The 16,782-nt window shown below is 41.2% G+C and overlaps 1 protein-coding gene across 3 annotated transcripts; it reads left to right on the top strand.

The window, feature by feature from the left end:
* The first annotated feature begins 795 nt into the window (after positions 1–795).
* LOC118402379 (zinc finger protein 644-like) lies at positions 796–16,343 on the top strand. Of its 3 annotated transcripts, none has more exons than XM_035800535.2 (7): positions 796–1,055; positions 1,714–1,815; positions 9,121–11,689; positions 14,121–14,687; positions 14,853–14,978; positions 15,182–15,287; positions 15,565–16,343. In XM_035800535.2, the coding sequence occupies exons 3-7, from the start codon at positions 9,136–9,138 to the stop codon at positions 15,758–15,760; spliced, it is 3,549 nt and encodes a 1,182-aa protein (XP_035656428.1). In that variant the 5' UTR covers positions 796–1,055; positions 1,714–1,815; positions 9,121–9,135; the 3' UTR covers positions 15,761–16,343. The 3 variants fall into 3 exon arrangements, with proteins under 3 accessions (XP_035656428.1, XP_035656430.1, XP_035656429.1); XM_035800537.2 differs by having other exon boundaries at positions 799–1,055; positions 14,121–14,633; XM_035800536.2 differs by lacking the exon at positions 796–1,055 and adding an exon at positions 1,117–1,160.
* The last annotated feature ends 439 nt before the right edge of the window (positions 16,344–16,782 follow it).

Genomic DNA, 16,782 nt, shown 5'->3' with positions numbered 1-16,782 from the left:
CAGTCTCTTGGTCAGGACGAGCAAATATCGTTACTAGTTACCACAGCCACAAAGGCCCAAACCCCGCCTATTTCTACAATTTATCTTCTTAAAATTAGACTTTAAACCTAACCACACTGCGTTTGCTTATCCCTGATTTTAAAATAAGACCAAAAAGCACATTTTTGTTTTCATTCATTTTTACTTTATTTTTATTTTGTGGCTGTGGTAACTAATGGAAACCCCCGAGCAAGCTAACGTTAGCTAACTCGGCAGGCAAGTTGGCTCACTTTCATGTAGTTAAGCGACTTATTTGACAAAATATAAATGTGTATTATATGACCATAAGAATGACAGCCTGTTAATTCGTATTATATTTCAGCCTGTCGTTTCCAACGGGAACTATAATGAGTGATTGTGGGCAGAAGAAGAAACGAGGTGGGCAGAGCAAAGCACGAGCTAGCGAGATCCTATTGGCGCGTTCTAGCTCATCTGCATATTTCCGTTAGGGACTCTTCCTCTGTGAAGTGCGCGTGTGCAATAATTCACCTCGCCTTTGCACCCCTTATAAACAGCGCGATTTTTTAAAACTTAATCCACCTTGTTCATAACATATTCTAGTTTTGGGAACAAAACTGTATTGAGATAATCTGTTTCATCGTTGAGAAAATGTGCAGAATGTCGGCCAAAATCCATCTCGCTCCATCTTCTCCCACTGCCGGGCAGTGGGCTTCCTCTCACCTCCATATTTGGTAAAGACTGGAAACGCCAAGCGGATGCTTCACATTTATACATCCGGTGAAATATCTGTCTTATTGTTATATCTGTGGAGATAGGTTTGCCAGCTCAGATTGATCGGCAACTCAAAACATTATTAGCATTTTTTCGTTTTAACACAAAAATAATGTATTGTAAAAATGTATTTCGAATCAAGCTGCTCAATAGACCGTTCGTGTATGTATTTGACAACTAGCTAAATATCTAAGCCATAGGCCTGCTGATCGATTGGTGTGCCTCTTGACACAAACGACTGGCAGGTTTCAAAACAACATGCATTGAGTGTTGGCTATACAACGGTACATGAAGATTTTATGCCTTATTTTAATATTCTATAAAACGATGAGTGGGGAGTGAGTGGGGGGGGTAGAATTAGTGGAAAAAAATATTACAACGTTTAACAGGTAAGAGCTCACAACCGTAGCCTAGCTGACACGTTACTACACCGCGAGGATAAAGAGGCTGTGTAATTTGTCTTGATTGCCAGTCATCTTGTGCTACTATGAATGTTGAGTAGCTATAACTGTATCCGCAAGGTGTTCACAAACCCAAATGTGATCCAGACAGAAAATATATATATATATCTATAAATTGAATGGAAATTACCATCTAACATGTCAATGTATTCTATTTTAATAAAATAACTATTTCAAACCGGCTATCAGTAGCGTCCACCCAATCTTCTACCTATAATAAACTAGGTAGATCATGAACTCGGGATTTTTCATGCTGCCTATCTGGGACAAACCACTTTCACTTGCGGGGGAAGCTTATCACGGTGACAAAAGGTTTATGAAAGATCACGGAAGTATAATGAAATTATTACTTACATTGTGAATGTTATGTTATATCCCTAGTTCTACACTGGAAAATTGTTGTGCAATTAAAAAGTGCACTCATTAATGCATTTGTGTCGTTCTTGTATTCCCTCTCAAAAAAATGGTTTAACCTACGTAGACCAAGGAAAATGGCGACTGTGAAATGGATGGAAGACGAAAGTGAGCAATAATTCTATGCAACGATTAAAGTGCATATCGTTTGCATTTACACCGTTCAAAGGTAACGTTTCAAGTCTTCTCTAACAATATTGTCACCTCTCGGTATTGCTCAAACATGTCCGGCGTTTTTTGTGTGGTTTTGGTGGAGGTTTTTGTTTTGGTATGGACATTATGGACTGGGTAACGTTAGGCTATTTACAAGCGTCCAACAACAGGAAGATTTAAAGAGAAGTAAAGCACATTTGGATCTTTATGGGGCTCGAGGAAGACCACGATTAGTTCGCTATGTTGGTGCTCGAGTGTAAAGGTTGCGCTTTGCTTTGGCATAGCTGGGCTACAGTTCTGCAACGTATAGCTAGAAAGTTTACTATAGAATGCATAACTGTCAACTGCTCATCAACGTTACCCATCGGTCTTGCGTAAGGGGTGATCGATTAGCATTTTATTATAAGATATATGTTTTGACATTCATGCATTTATGGCTTACTTGACAGGTGTCCTTAAATAGGCATATTTAGCCCACTCATCGCTCACCTTGCTGTCGTTATGTACATTAAAAAATATATTTTTTATTTTGAAAATGTATCTGTATAGATTGTTGTGGGGATTCAAACCCTCATGGGATGCTTACCAGTGGTGTATAGAGCCCCACAGTGCAGGTGTAATAATACCCATAAATCCTAGCGGGCAAAGAGGGAAATTGTTTTTCCACCGTTCATTTTTCCCATGGGGGATTTTAGAAACACTTAAAATAAGGTCTGTGTTTCGTGTAGGCTTACTCTCAGATTCAAATTTCTCATTAGCATCAAAGAAGACATCATGCAAGACTACAGATCCCTGCAAGCTCCGAGCTGAATAATTTCTCGCTGAAACCTTTGCTAAACAGGTATTGTGTCAAAATTGCACAAGACAGTTCACAGTCAGTTTAAAGAAATCTTGCAAATTTACTTAAAATACTACTGTTACCAACCGGCTCGTAACCCTTAACATAGAGGGAGACAACGCGGAGGTAAAACTATATACAAGTAACAATGGCGTGTGTGTGTAGTCAGTAGTGTAAGTGAGTAGATGCATAGATGGTGATAATGAGGGGTGCCAAAACAAACTAACACGAAGAAGCCCTAAAATGCTGCAACCAAAAATAAGTGTGTCTGTGTGGAGAGAGTCTCCTCGGTGTATGGGGGGGGGGGGTGTATTTATCCCCGGGACACACCCGAGCCCAGAGGTGTTCCATTTCGCTGACGACCCTCCCAGCTCCGCACACCGACATCCTATTAAGAAAAACGAGCAGAGAGAAAGAATTCGTCACTCCTCATAAAACCGGGGACCACCAAGGACACTGGTACACCACACCAATCAGAAAAACTAGAAATGTAAATATTTAACAACACATATATATATATCACCAACAAAATACTGCTCTAGTTAACCCTAACCCATCTGCCACAGCCAACCTTGTCCTCCCCAGACCTCAGCAACCTTAAAGAGGGGGAGGGGAAACGAGGACAACACAAAATATGCAGTAGCTAGTCACGTAAATGACACGCATACGTCACAACTCTGGGACCACACGCATAAGAAAATGCATGTCCACTGATCAATAGGACCAGACGCGTTCAGGAACCGGGTGCACGAGATAGCAACAGCATTATCAGACCCCCTGTTGTGCCACACATCGAGATGAAATTCCTGTAAAAACAAACACCATCTCATTTCCTCTGGTTAGGACACATCATAGACCTCAAGGTGAGAGGGTTATGGTCGGCGTAGACCACATTAGGTACAACACCAGACCTGATGTACACCTCAAAGTGTTGTAGCGCCCATATGAGTGCTCGCACTTCTTTTTCCGCCATGGAGTAGTTCAACTGATAACAGTTAAACGTCTTAGTTTATTTTCAAACAGGCCTCTTAACACCGGACACATCTGCTTGCAGCAGGACATGTGATTTGCAGAGGAATGAGAAATCCACGCGAGGAGTAACTAGCACTGGAGTTGGGGCAAGCAACCTCTCTGCGTCATCAAAAGCCTGCGACAGAGAGGAGACCATACTTAAACCCACTTAGCTTTCAGCAAATCTGTCAGCGGAGCGACTATGGTAGAAAAGTTCCTACTGAAACTATGATAATAACCAATCATTCCCAAGAAACAGTTCTTTAGAGCTTGGCGGTGGAAAAGCATCAATAGCGACCACTTTAGCCCGAAGAGGACGCACCTCACCCTGTCCAATCACCTTACCAAAGGAACGTAACTGTCACCTGAGCAAACTCCCACTTTGCCAAGTTGATAGTGAGGCGACCCACAGGCAGGCGGTCGAACAAGGCTTGAATACGGGACAGATGCTCTTAAAGTATCTGCATAAACCAATACATTGTCCAGATAAACAGTGCCCCAGACCGGAGACAACCCTATTCATAAGGCGCTGTAAAGTGGCAGGTGCGTTCCGCAGGCCGAAACTCATAACCAAATACGAGTAGAGACCGAAGGGTGTAATAAAGGTAGATTTTGTGTGCCTTACGCGTCAGTGGCACCTGCTCACAAACTTCGCTACTCCGACCTGATCAACGCAGTCCTCCATCCGAGGAAGAGGAAATTAATTTTGCTTAGTGACACTATTTACCTTACGGTAGTCCGTACAAAATCTGTTTGTCCCATCCGGTTTACTGACCAAGATACAGGGAGAAGCCCAACTGGAGAAAGAAGGCTCTGCAATATCACTCTCCAGCATGTACCTGATCTCAGCATCTAGACAATGCTGTTTCTCTGAAGAAACTCTATAGAACCGCTGACGGATGAGGTCAGCATCCCCAATGCCAATATCGTGTTCTATCAAATTTGTACGTGTCAGCGTATCAGAAAACAAAACTGGAAAACTCAGAATCAGACCGACCAACTCGTCTCGCCTATCAGCAGGTAGATGAGCGAGAAGGCTATCTTAAACATCCAGATACTGAATTTTTCGATCTAACCTGCAGTATACAATCGTCGGGACCAGGGACGACATCCTCACCATGCAAGGACGTAGCATGACAAAAAGAAGAACCTAGCGATGTAACCGTGCCGAACAAAAGCTTGCCACCATTGGACTCTGGAGCAGTGGAAAAACTTGGTTCGTGCTGGGCCCCTTAGCTCCAGTAAAGGGAAATTTTAACACTACAGCATACAATGACATTATAGACGATTCTGTGCTTCCAGCTTTGTGGCAACAGTTTGGGGAAGGCGATTTCCTGTTTCAGCATAACAATGCCCCCGTGCAGAAAGCGAGGTCCACACAGAAATGGTTTGTCTATAGGTATGGAAGAACTTGACTGGCCAGCACAGAGCCCTGACCTCATCCCCATCGAATACCTTTGGGATGAATTGGAACGCTGATTGCTAGCCAGGCTTAATCATCCAACATCAGTGCCCGACCTCACTAATGCTCTTGTGGCTGAATGGATCAAGTCCCTGCAGCAAAGTTCCAACATCTGGTCGAAAATCTTCCCAGAAGAGTGGAGGCTGTTATAGCAGCAAAGAGGGGACCAACTCCATATTAATGCCCCTGATCTTGTTATGAGATGTGTGATGAGCAGGTGTCCACATACATTTGGTCATGTAGTGTATTATGAGAGTTGTTAAGCATATGTTTACTCCTGAATTTATTTAGGCTTGCCATAACAAAGGGGTTGAATACTTGGTCACTAAAGACATTTCCGATTTTAAATTTAAATTTAATTCATTTGTAAGAGTTTAGAAAAACATAATTGCACTTTAACATCATGGGGTATTGTGTGTAGGCCAGTGGCTACAAAGTGCATTTAATAAACGTTTTTAATTCACGCTGTAACACAACAAAATGTTGAAAATACTTTCAGAAGGCACTATATATGAAATGTAATCCAACAAAATATCAAACATTTCTGTAAACCAGTTATTTTATTTATTTTATTTAGGCTAAATAACAGTATATTTCTTCTCGATTGACCAATCAAATTTCTCAAACATACAAGTATTAGGCACCATTTTAAAGATACAATTCTCATTAATCCAGCCACAGATTTCAAAAATGCTTTACAATGAAAGCTCCACAAATGATTGTTAGGTGACCACCAACTCACAGAAAAACCCAGCCATATTTCCAGCCAAAGAGAGGAGTCACAAAAAGCACAAATAGAGAGAGAATTCATCACTAACCTTTGATGATCTTCATCAGATGACACTCATAGGACTTCATGTTACACAATACATGTATGTTCGGTTAAGTTCATATTTATATCCAAAAATCTTATTTTACATTGGCGTGTTACGTTCAGTAGTTCCAAAACATGCAGTGATATTGCAGAGAGCCACATGAATTCACAGAAATACTCATTATAAATGTTGATAAATTCAAGTGTTATGCATGGAACTTTAGATAAACTTCTCTTTAATGCAACCGCTGTGTCAGAGTTTTAAAAAACTTTACGGAAAACGCATAATCTGAGAATGGTGCTCAGAGCCTAAACCAGCCAGAGAAATATCTGCCATGTTGGGTAGTCAACATTAGTCATAAATAGCATTATTAATGCACTCCCAGGAATCGCAGTTCCACAATAAATGCTTGTTTTGTTCGATAATGTCCATTTGTGTCCAATAGCTTCTTTTGTTAGAGCATTTGGTAAACAAATCCAAAATCGCGTTCAGGTCCAGTCGGACGAATAGTTCAAAAAGTTATATTACAGGTCGAAGAAACTTGACAAACTAAGTATAGAATCAATCTTTAGGATGTTTTATCATGAATGTCCAATAATGTTCCAACCGGAGAAATCCATTGTCTGTAGAAAAGCAATGGAACGAGAGATGCCTCATGTGAAAGCGCGTGACTGAGAACGCGGCTGCAGGCAGGCCCCTTAGTCAAACAGCTCCCATCCGGCCCCCCTTCACAGGAGCAGCCTGAAACAAAGTTCTAAAGACGGTTGACATCTAGTGGAAGCCAAAATAACCCATATCCCACTGTGTATTTGATAGGGGGGAGATCAAAAACTACAAACCTCAGATTTCCCACTTCCTGTTTGGATTTTTTTCTCAGGTGTTTGCCTGCCATATGAGTTCTGTTATACTCACACATCATTCAAACAGTTTTAGAAACTTCAGAGAGTTTTCTATCCAATACTAATAATAATATGCATATATTAGCATCTGGGACTGAGTAGGAGGCAGTTTACTCTGGGAACGCTATTCATCCAAAAGTGAAAATGCTGCCCCCTATCCCAAAGAAGTTTTAAGTAAGCAGTTCACTGTAATGTCTACACCTGTTGTTTTCAGCGCATGTGACTGATTTGATGAAGGCCTGATTCACAGTCTCCTCTGAACAGTTGATGTTGAGATGTGTCTTATTTGAACTCTGAAGCATTTATTGGGGCTGCAATCTGACACGGAACCCAAACCAGCTGCGCATGTGCGCCATCGTGCATAAATTAATTTTCTCCCCCCCCACACCAAACGCGATCACGACACACAGGTTAAAATATAAAAACTAACTCTGAACCAATTATATTAATTTGGGGACAGGTTGAAATGCATTAAACATTAATGGCAATTTAGACTGTTAGCTTGCACTTGCTAGCTAATTTGTCCTATTTAGCTAGCTTGCTATTGCTAGCTAATTTGTCCTGTGATATAAACATTGAGTTATTGTACCTGAAATGCACAAGGTCCTCTACTCCGCCAATGAATCCACACACAAAACGGTCAACCGAATCATCTCTAGTCATCTCTCTACCTTCCAAGCTTTTTTTTCTCTTGACTTTATTGCGATGGGCAACTTTCATAAATTAGGTGCGTTACCGCCACCGACCTCGTTCATCTTTCAGTCACCCATGTGCGTATAACCAATGAGGAGATGGCACGTGGGTACCTGCTTCTATAAACCAATGAGGAGATGGGAGAGGCAGGACTTGCAGCGCGATCTGCGTCAGAAATAGAACTGCCCTTGGCAACGCAGACGCTCGCGAGCAGTGTGGGTGCAATAATTGAATAACAGATTTCTAAATGTATTTTGCAATACTCGCGCACACGTGACGCGGGCCGTGTGGTCAGCCTGTGAGGTGCAGTTAACTCTAATGAACTTATCCTCTGCAGCAGAGTGAACTCTGGGTCTCCCTTTCCTGTGGTGGTCCTCATGAGAGCCAGTTCATCATAGCACTTGTTGGTTTTTGCAAAATTTGTCAGATTGACTGACCATGTCTTAAAGTAATGACTGACTGTAATTTCTCTTTGCTTATTTGAGCTGTTCTTGCCATAATATGGACTTGGTCTTTTACAAAATAGGGCTATCTTTTGAATACCACCCCTACCTAGTCACAACACAACTGATTGGTTCAAACGCATTAAGAAGGAAAGAAATTCCACAAATTAACTTTTAACAAGGCACACCTGTTAATTGAAATGCATTCCAGGTGACTTCCTCATCAAATTGTATTGGTCACGTACACGTTTAGTAGATGTTATTGTATGTGAACCGAAATGCTTGTGTTTCTATCTCAAAAAGTGCACTAATATCTAACAATTCACAACAATACACACAAACCTAAAAGTAAAACAATGGAATTAAGGAATATATAAATATTAGGATGAGCAATGTCGAGTGGCATTGACTAACATACAGTAGAATAGAAACCAGTATATACGTATGAGATGAGTAAAGCAAAAATATGTAAACATTAAAGTGAATAGTGTTCCATTTTTATTTTTTATTTTACTAGGCAAGTCAGTTAAGAACAAATTCTTATTTTCAATGACGGCCTAGGTGGGTTAACTGCCTGTTCAGGGGCAGAACGACAGATTTGTACCTTGTCAGCTCGGGGATTCGAACTTGCAACCTTTCAGTTACTAGTCCAACGCTCTAACCACTAGGCTACCCTGCCGCCCCATTATTAAAGTAGCCAGTGATGTATATAGGGAAGAAGCTGGTTGAGAGAATGCAGAGTGTGCAACGCTGTCATCAAGGCAAAGGGTGGCTACTTTGAAGAATCTCAAATATATTTGGATTGTTTTAATACTGTTTTTGGTTACTACATGATTCCATATGTGTTATTTCATCGTTTTGATGTCTTCACTATTATTATACAATGTAGAAAATAGTAAAAATAAAGAAAAACCCTTGAATGAGTTGGTGTGTCCAAAATGTTGACTGGTAGTGTACATAAATACAATTGATCATATTTTGCAGCAGCTCTCAGAAGTAATGTTTTTTTGTTGTTGCTGTGCACCAATAGCAGGCACCACTGGTGGTGGTAGAGAGTTCTTAAAGGAGAGGTACCATATTTGGCAAGTGTAGCCAGCTAGATGATTGATGGGCAAAGTAAACAACTTTCTGTTCTGTTTTTTCTTTTTTTTCTCTCCTAGAGTTCAGCTGCAGAAATGTCTGATCTGACCGGTATTGATGAAGAAGAGAAAGATGTGATTGACCCTTTAGATCTCTTTCAAGATCTAATGAGAAATCAGACACCCTTGTTTATAGAAACGTTGGACAGACCTCCGACTTCTCCTCTGGGAGAAAATAGTGTCCTTGATGTTCTCTCAAACACAAATGTGTTGTCTGTGAATGGACCTTCTTCACACCAGGCCTTCGAATCCGATGAACTCAACAGCTTGTCAACAGAAAAGGAGGAGGAAAAGAGTATTACTCAGTTGAAGACTGTGCAGGACATTGACACTACAGGGATATGGGGTTTCGATGTAGAATCTTCAGAGAACTCAATGGATAATTATGAGGATCCCCTGTGCTGGGACCCTCAGAGAGAATTCATGCAGTTTCTGTGGGACGACCACGATGATTCTCCTGTGGAGGAGCCACCAACGGCAGATCCTCCCCCAAACAGCCAAAGGAGGAGGAAACGCAAAATGGACATGGTGGTCATGGTAGATCCCTCAGAGGAACTGTTCTCTGATTTGAGCCTCAAGTCAACAAAGGACATATGTGATGAGGATCTAGAAGACCCTGTTCCCATCAACAAGGTCCAATCCTTGAGAGAACCTCAATCACTGACGAGGAAGAAAGCACCGTATCCCAATGGAACTGTAGAGGCCATCAAGCAACTTATCTTCAACGCGCCTGCAAGAAATCCACATGAGACAAGCGTGGCTCACAGGCTTAAAACGCTGAAAGGGAAACCGCTGACTGACTCTTGTTCAGAGGAGGAGCCATTGTTTTTTCCTTGCACAAAGTGCAACATCAATTTCAAGGAGAAGAACCATTTGCACCGGCACATGAGGACTCACACAGATCCGCCCAGTCTGATCAACATTCCAAAGCCTTTTATATGCAGAGAGTGTGGACAGTCATTCCGCTTTCGTAATTCTCTCCTTCGTCACATGACCATTCACCAGGAGAGAAGAGAGAGACTCATGGAGGAGATCAAGGGCATGAATGAATTGAAGGACGAGGGCACAGATGCAAGGCTACAGTGCCCCCAGTGCACTTTTGGAACAAATTGTCCAAATACATTTGTTCAACATGCCAAGACTCATGAGAAGGACAAGAGGTACTACGACTGTAAGAATTGTAACTATATGGCTGTGACTGTGTTGGAACTTGAGAGACACATGAACAAAGAACACAGTCTCTGTAAAAACCTCGACGAGCCAGATAAACCCAGAGTGTTTAGGTCAAAGGAAGATGATAAAACACCTCATTCCTACTCCTGTAACCATTGTTCTTATGGCACATCAAGCAAAAACATCTTCAAAAATCATCTTGAGATTCGTCATAATCAGACGTACGAGGAGCATGACGTTTTCCAGAGTAGAGAAAGAAATGAGGATGCACAATCACCTTCTGAGAAGCACTTCCCCATTAGGAAACCCACAGTAGTAAATTCATTTGCTTCAGAGCCGACATCGAAATTATCTGTGAAAAAACTGGCTTTCAGAAAAAGAACAGATTTGCCTTGTGATTCAAATGACATTTCTGATCTTTTCAAAAAGGATAAGGTAGTTCACAGAGCGCAAAGAGGCTTCAAGTCTCAAACCACAGAGTCAAAACTTGACAAGTCAATAAATAATCTATTGTCTCGACAAAGACGTGACAAGCAGAGGAATGAAAAAAATGATGTCACCACAGGTTTTTATTTTGTCGAGGGCACAAATGGTGATCATGATTTTGGACAAACATTGTCAGGAATTTCAGAAAATCCAAATTCTTCTTCAAATGGCCACAAACATTTATTGGCATCTAAGTTGGAGAATAATATCTTAAATTCTGGCTGTGATTCCAGTTTAAGGGAAGGTAATAGTGCAGACCTCAACCGCAAGCATGTCTCTAAACTTGTCGTAGAAATGCCAGTTAGGAAAAAATCACCTTCCAAAAGAAAAATGTCCACCCCTTATCGCAATACCGTTGACCAGGACTCTTACTTCATTTTACCAAAACATTTGCAAAGCCAGAAAATGCAAAATATGGTGGAGGTGATGGAAGACGGTGATAATAATGATGTCTTCCAGTATAGTGATGGCACAGATGCCAACAATAAAATTCTCGCTAAAAGTGAAATCAAGCAAGAGAGAACTTACATTGGTAATTCCTTTAGCAGAGGAATGTCTATGAAAGGAGTCCTTGGAACCTCTGAAGACCTGTCTGATAAAGGTCAAGGCAGGAATTATCGGCAGAATCCTGTTGTCAAGGAAGAGTGCATAGAAACACAGGTTTTTGGAGAGAACCTTACGCCCAACTCAGTGTCAGTAAGTGAACCCTTTTTAGATGCTGATTCGGAAGGGGGTGGGGAGCGGAAGACCTGTCCTTACTGTCCTGCAGAGTTCGAGTCGGGTGTGGGATTATCCAATCACGTGAGAGGGCATCTGCATAGAGTTGGACTGAATTACAATGCACGCCATGTGGTATCACGAGAACAGGTGGCTTCTCAAGACAGGAAACCTCGCATCCGTCGAAAGATGGGTGAAATACGACTGAAAAAAGGTACTATTTTCCATTATCTTTTTCCTTTTCCTAGATCTAAATTAATGTAGCATTGGGGGGGGGGAATCCATAAATCCAGCCATAGAGAATAACCTATCATCATCATCAAAAGAAAGTGCTTTATAACATGCACAATTAGAAGCATCAATCTATATAGATCAAGCGTGACTAAATTCGAGCCCAGTAACTTTGCTCACCGCATTCTCCTTCGATTGTCTCGTCTCGGCTGCCACGAAAAGCCCCCACCTGCTGATCTGCACAAAGTGTGTGCGTGCCACTGGCGATGTACTTTGCTGGACATGCTTTGCTGTTCTTGGTGGCGTATCGTCACTTCAAACGCATTCCGCCGTGGTGTTATCGGTTGGCCTACTACTACTGGCTGGTAGTTCCGGTAAAATGTAAGTTATGAATCGCAAATCAACGTACAGCTGACACACTTCGATTTCATCAATAACATTTTACTTCAATTTTGTTGTCCAAAATACTATCAGCTTGCACTGCGTCTTTGCTGATGAATGCCCTGATCTCTGGCCAGTCTATTGCTAAAATTACATTGTTCTATTAATCACTTCTAATAGATCTGAAAATCATGCAATAACCATGAATTTAACCGAGTGTTTAATGAGAGACGTCCCAGGTTTAACCTGGACACAAATAAACTCAGCAAAAAAAGAAACGTCCTCTCACTGTCAACTGTGTTTATTTTAAGCAAACTTAACATGTGTAAATATTTGTATAAACATAACCAGATTCAACAACTGAGACATAAACTGAGCAAGTTCCACAGACATGTGACTAACAGAAATAGAATGTGTCCCTGAACAAAGGGGGGTCAAAATGAAAAGTAACAGTCAGTATCTGGTGTGGCCACCAGCTGCAGTAAGTACTGCAGTGCATCTCCTCCTCATGGACTGCACCAGATTTGCCCATAGGCAACGTTGTTGCCAGTGATGTCTGGTGAGGACCTGCCTTAAAACAGGCCAACAAGCTCTCAGTCCAGCCTCTCTCAGCCTATTGCAGACAGTCTGAGCACTGATGGAGGGATTGTGCGTTCCTGGTGTAACTCGGGCAGTTGTTGCCATCCTGTACCTGTCCCGCAGGTGTGATGTTCGGATGTACCGATCCTGTGCAGGTGTTACACGCGGTCTGCCATTTCGAGGACGATCAGCTGTCAGTCCTGTCTCCTTGTAGCGCTGTCTTAGGCGTCTCACAGTAGGGACATTGCAATGTATTGCCTTTTCTAGTAAAGTGTGATTTTGAGAGTGAAAACCTGAAAAACAGAAACCTGTAAAAACAAGAAATGGAATCGAACAAAAAATAAAACAGATTTTATAGGGCCCTACCTAATAATAATTTTAAATACAGTTAGGCTATGTTAAATCAGAAAGATATAATACTTAAGACTGATACTTAACACTTTTATTAGTTAATTTGAACCTTTAATACATTTTTCAAGATAATGTGGGCTATTTTCTTCATTTTTCATAAAATACATAATTTGAAGAACAAACATTGCCGCAATGCATATTGCAGTAAAACTGTAAATAAGTTCATTTAAAGAGATTTTTTTGAGGATTTTACATTTTGTGGTTGTGTCTTCCAAGTTGTTTCCGCGGGTCGCAAATTTAGCATGACACAAGCTGAATTAAATGTAAAAGGCATTGAAAATAAAAAAGCGTGGGGTACACACGTCGTTAACATTTCACAGAGATACACTTGTTTTTGTGAGATGTCTTTGAAAAATAACAGGAACATTGCATTAATATGAACTAAAATATGAAAATACTACGTCTTGTTTCAAAATCATCATCTAGCTTACCTTTTTCTATATATTCTTTTATGTCCTCCGGATTTGAGAAGAAAGATGATGAGTTCAACGGTGAACCTGTCTGAAGCCTTAATTCTCACACAGCATCCAGCCTAGCTGATGCCATGCTATTTTCCTGATATATATTTTACTCTGTTTTCCATTGATTTAAGCACCCTAATTTTGACCCTTGACCCAATACGTTTTTAATGGATTATGACAAGAGACATGAGGTTTGGACCATTTGTTTTCTTAGAGGATTATCTACACAATTAACATGTTATTTGAACCATTGTTCAAAAGATGCGTTTTTGATTGGACACCCTACACTACACTGAACAAATACATTCATTTTTCTGTGTATTTCGGATGTAATCAAGACATTAGAATGTACCAGAGGCCACCAAAATAGAGCTCCTTCGGCAAAAACTCCTCGCCCTCCGGCACAGGGAACCTGGCTGGTTACTTATCACATTTGGCTAGCTACTCTATGGACTTGTGGAAAACATTACTCAATAATTCGTAATTTTTTTCTTTTAATTTTGAATTGGGATGGGAACTAATTTCCTTGGCATACAAAGAATGTTTTGACCAATTATTTATGTTGTGTTGCTATGTTTTCAGCACCCAAGTTTGGGTCTGAGGGCGCTCCTGTCCGAGGGCACTCCTGTCCACTATGTGGGGACTCTTTTGATAATAAGACTGGGCTATCTAACCATGTTCGGGGCCATCTGAAACGGCTCGGAAAATCCATTGCCACGAAGTCCAAGTCCCCAATGTTGTTGCTCCGGGAGCTGATGCGTGACAAGAGAGAGTTCCAGAGAGCTCTGCAGATTCTGGGCAAGAAACGGATCCCCTCCCATTCCAGAATCCCCTCAAAGCAGGTCACCTCTAATCACCTGACACCCTCTAAACGGAATCCCATTCAGAACCTCTACAACAATGCCAAACCACTTGTGCCCATGTATACTCTATCAGGGGAAAACTTGGATAAACAGGCAGAGACTAAGTTGGAGGTAAAGGGTTCACTCTCGAGTGCCTTGATAGGAATTCTGAAGAAGAGGAAGTGTCAGGAAGACTCTAAGTTGAGGACTTCATCTCAAACGGCAAGAAGTGCCCTGGCAGTTTCCTCCACCAGTGAGTATGGTAGAGGAGCACAAGTCAACTCAACACTCTCAAACTCTACATCGGGTGAGACCAAGGCTAAATGTAAAGTTTGGGATAAAGGGCTGTTAACCAAAGACAAAATGTTAGCATGAAAGATGTGAATGCCAAATGGATTACGTTTGCGTGCAAAACCATTCCCGATGTGGTCCAAAAAATGTGACCGATTTTTCATTCAATATCGTTTCACAGAGAAAGGTGAATTCAACAGGAAGGTGTGTGTCCATTGCAAGGCAACCTTCCATAGCGGTGTTAGTCTGTCCAATCACTTGCGGGCATACGCAAAACGAAAGAGCACTGCCTTGCTGGAGGGAACAAGTAAGTGCCTTCGCATCATCACATGTTCACAAAGTAACACCACTACTGCACATTTCTTACAGCCTTACTACTGTACAGTGAACACAATGATTTCCTTAATGTCACTGCCTCACACAGACTCCCTGCGTAAGTTCACACATGGTCACGAGTCAAGACTGAACTTACCTGAGGATATTGCTCTTGCCCTGTTCTTAATGTTTCAGCGTATGACTGTAAACAAAGGAGGCAGAGATCAAGGCCTGGTTCCAAGAAGAAGATGTCCCCCACTATGCCGCAAGCACCAGAGGAGATGTATAGGCTAACCTGCAGGTACTCTGTACCTCATCTTATATGCCACAAAGTTTGACCACATACTGTCTATGCCATTGGTGGAAATTATTGTATTATTCATTTACATTTTTACTACTCAGATTTTTAAGTTTGGGGCGAAACTCTATTCAATGCATTATTTGCTGTGATGCTTTAAAAAGGAATGTTAAGCTGACCAAAGATATTTGCTTTCAAAGAGTTGGTTGAAGCTTCTACTGTCTTTGAGGCCCACTTCTGAATGGGGGGGGGGGTCTTACTATGTTTGGATCCTCTGCAGATTCTGTGACCTGGTCTTCCAGGGCCCCTTGTCGGTCCAGGAGGACTGGATAAAGCATCTACAAAGGCACATTATGAACGCCAGCGTCCCCCACACAGGAGCAGGCATGAGGGAGGTCACCTCACTGCCCAGGGACCCGTCCTACCCCACCCCTGACAGACAGACCCCGTCACTGGCAACTCACACTGCCTCCTAAGCCAAGGTTTTTAAAAAGTATATATTTTGGTTCAGCTGAGTGTTTGAGCATTGGATGTTCCTTCAGTTTTATACAATTGAAGAAAAAAAATGGCCACTATTACAACACACACTTTCAGGAGTTTGACTACCCAATCTCTTAAAACACATTTTTATTTTTTTGGTATATTGTTACAATTTTATCAGCATTTTAAATGTCCCATGTTAGGAATATGCCCACGTGGGCTGACTGTTTTCTTGTGTTTATGCAGTAATGTAGTGTGGAAGCCATTTCCAATAGAGACAACTCTTACCTCAGATTACTGAATTCTCTGTCCATTTGGTCCAGTTTGGGAGCACCCTTTCTCTGTATAATAATATATTAACATTTATGCTACACACGAAAATGGGACAAATACAATCCTCTTCTGTATTCAAATCATATTGCTACCATTTGTTTATTGCGTGGAGGGGGTTCTGGGTAAAAAAAAAAATGGATAGTCATCAACTAATCCTCAGGCAGATTTCCTATCAATATCGGTAAGTATGGCGTGTGAGTTAATCACAGAACATAAGGTTCAAAACATGGATGGATTTTTTTTTTTTTGGGGGTGACAGTTATCTGCAGGGTTTATCTGTCATAGGGTTTATCAGTCACAGTGTGGATTGTTGCTGCCTTTCATGAATAACTCACCTGTATTTAATGTTTTGAAATTTGTTTAAATGTATATCATACCGATATTATGCTGAAACAATTTTTTGATGTTCTAAATAAAACTATGGTTTTGTCATCTGGATTGACCTGTTGGTGTTTTCTTTTGCAGTTGCCAACTGTTGTACTGAACAGAAATATAAACTCGTGTTGGTCCCATGTTTCATGAACTGAATAAAAGATCCCAGAAATGTTCCATACGCCAGTGGTGTAAAGTGCTTAAGTATAAACTACTTTAAAAAGTACTACTTAAGCAGACTCACTAAACACAAATGCTTCGTTTGTAAATTGGGAGTGTGCCTCTGGCGATACGTAAATGAATGAAACAAGAA

This window comes from Oncorhynchus keta, chromosome 23 (assembly GCF_023373465.1).
Source record: "Oncorhynchus keta strain PuntledgeMale-10-30-2019 chromosome 23, Oket_V2, whole genome shotgun sequence".
Lineage (NCBI taxonomy): Eukaryota > Metazoa > Chordata > Actinopteri > Salmoniformes > Salmonidae > Oncorhynchus > Oncorhynchus keta.
The sequence above is the reverse complement of the archived record's forward strand: the minus strand, read 5'-3'. Positions and strand labels throughout refer to the sequence as shown.

What these genes read in the sequence shown, in the direction of transcription:
- LOC118402379 (XM_035800535.2), top strand. Translation starts at nt 9,136, where the DNA reads ATGTCTGATCTGACCGGTATTGATGAAGAAGAGAAAGATGTGATTGAC. An exon ending in TGAAATACGACTGAAAAAAG is followed by an intron (nt 11,690 to 14,120) that starts GTACTATTTTCC and finishes CTATGTTTTCAG; the next exon opens with CACCCAAGTTTGGGTCTGAG. An exon ending in ATGTATAGGCTAACCTGCAG is followed by an intron (nt 15,288 to 15,564) that starts GTACTCTGTACC and finishes GATCCTCTGCAG; the next exon opens with ATTCTGTGACCTGGTCTTCC.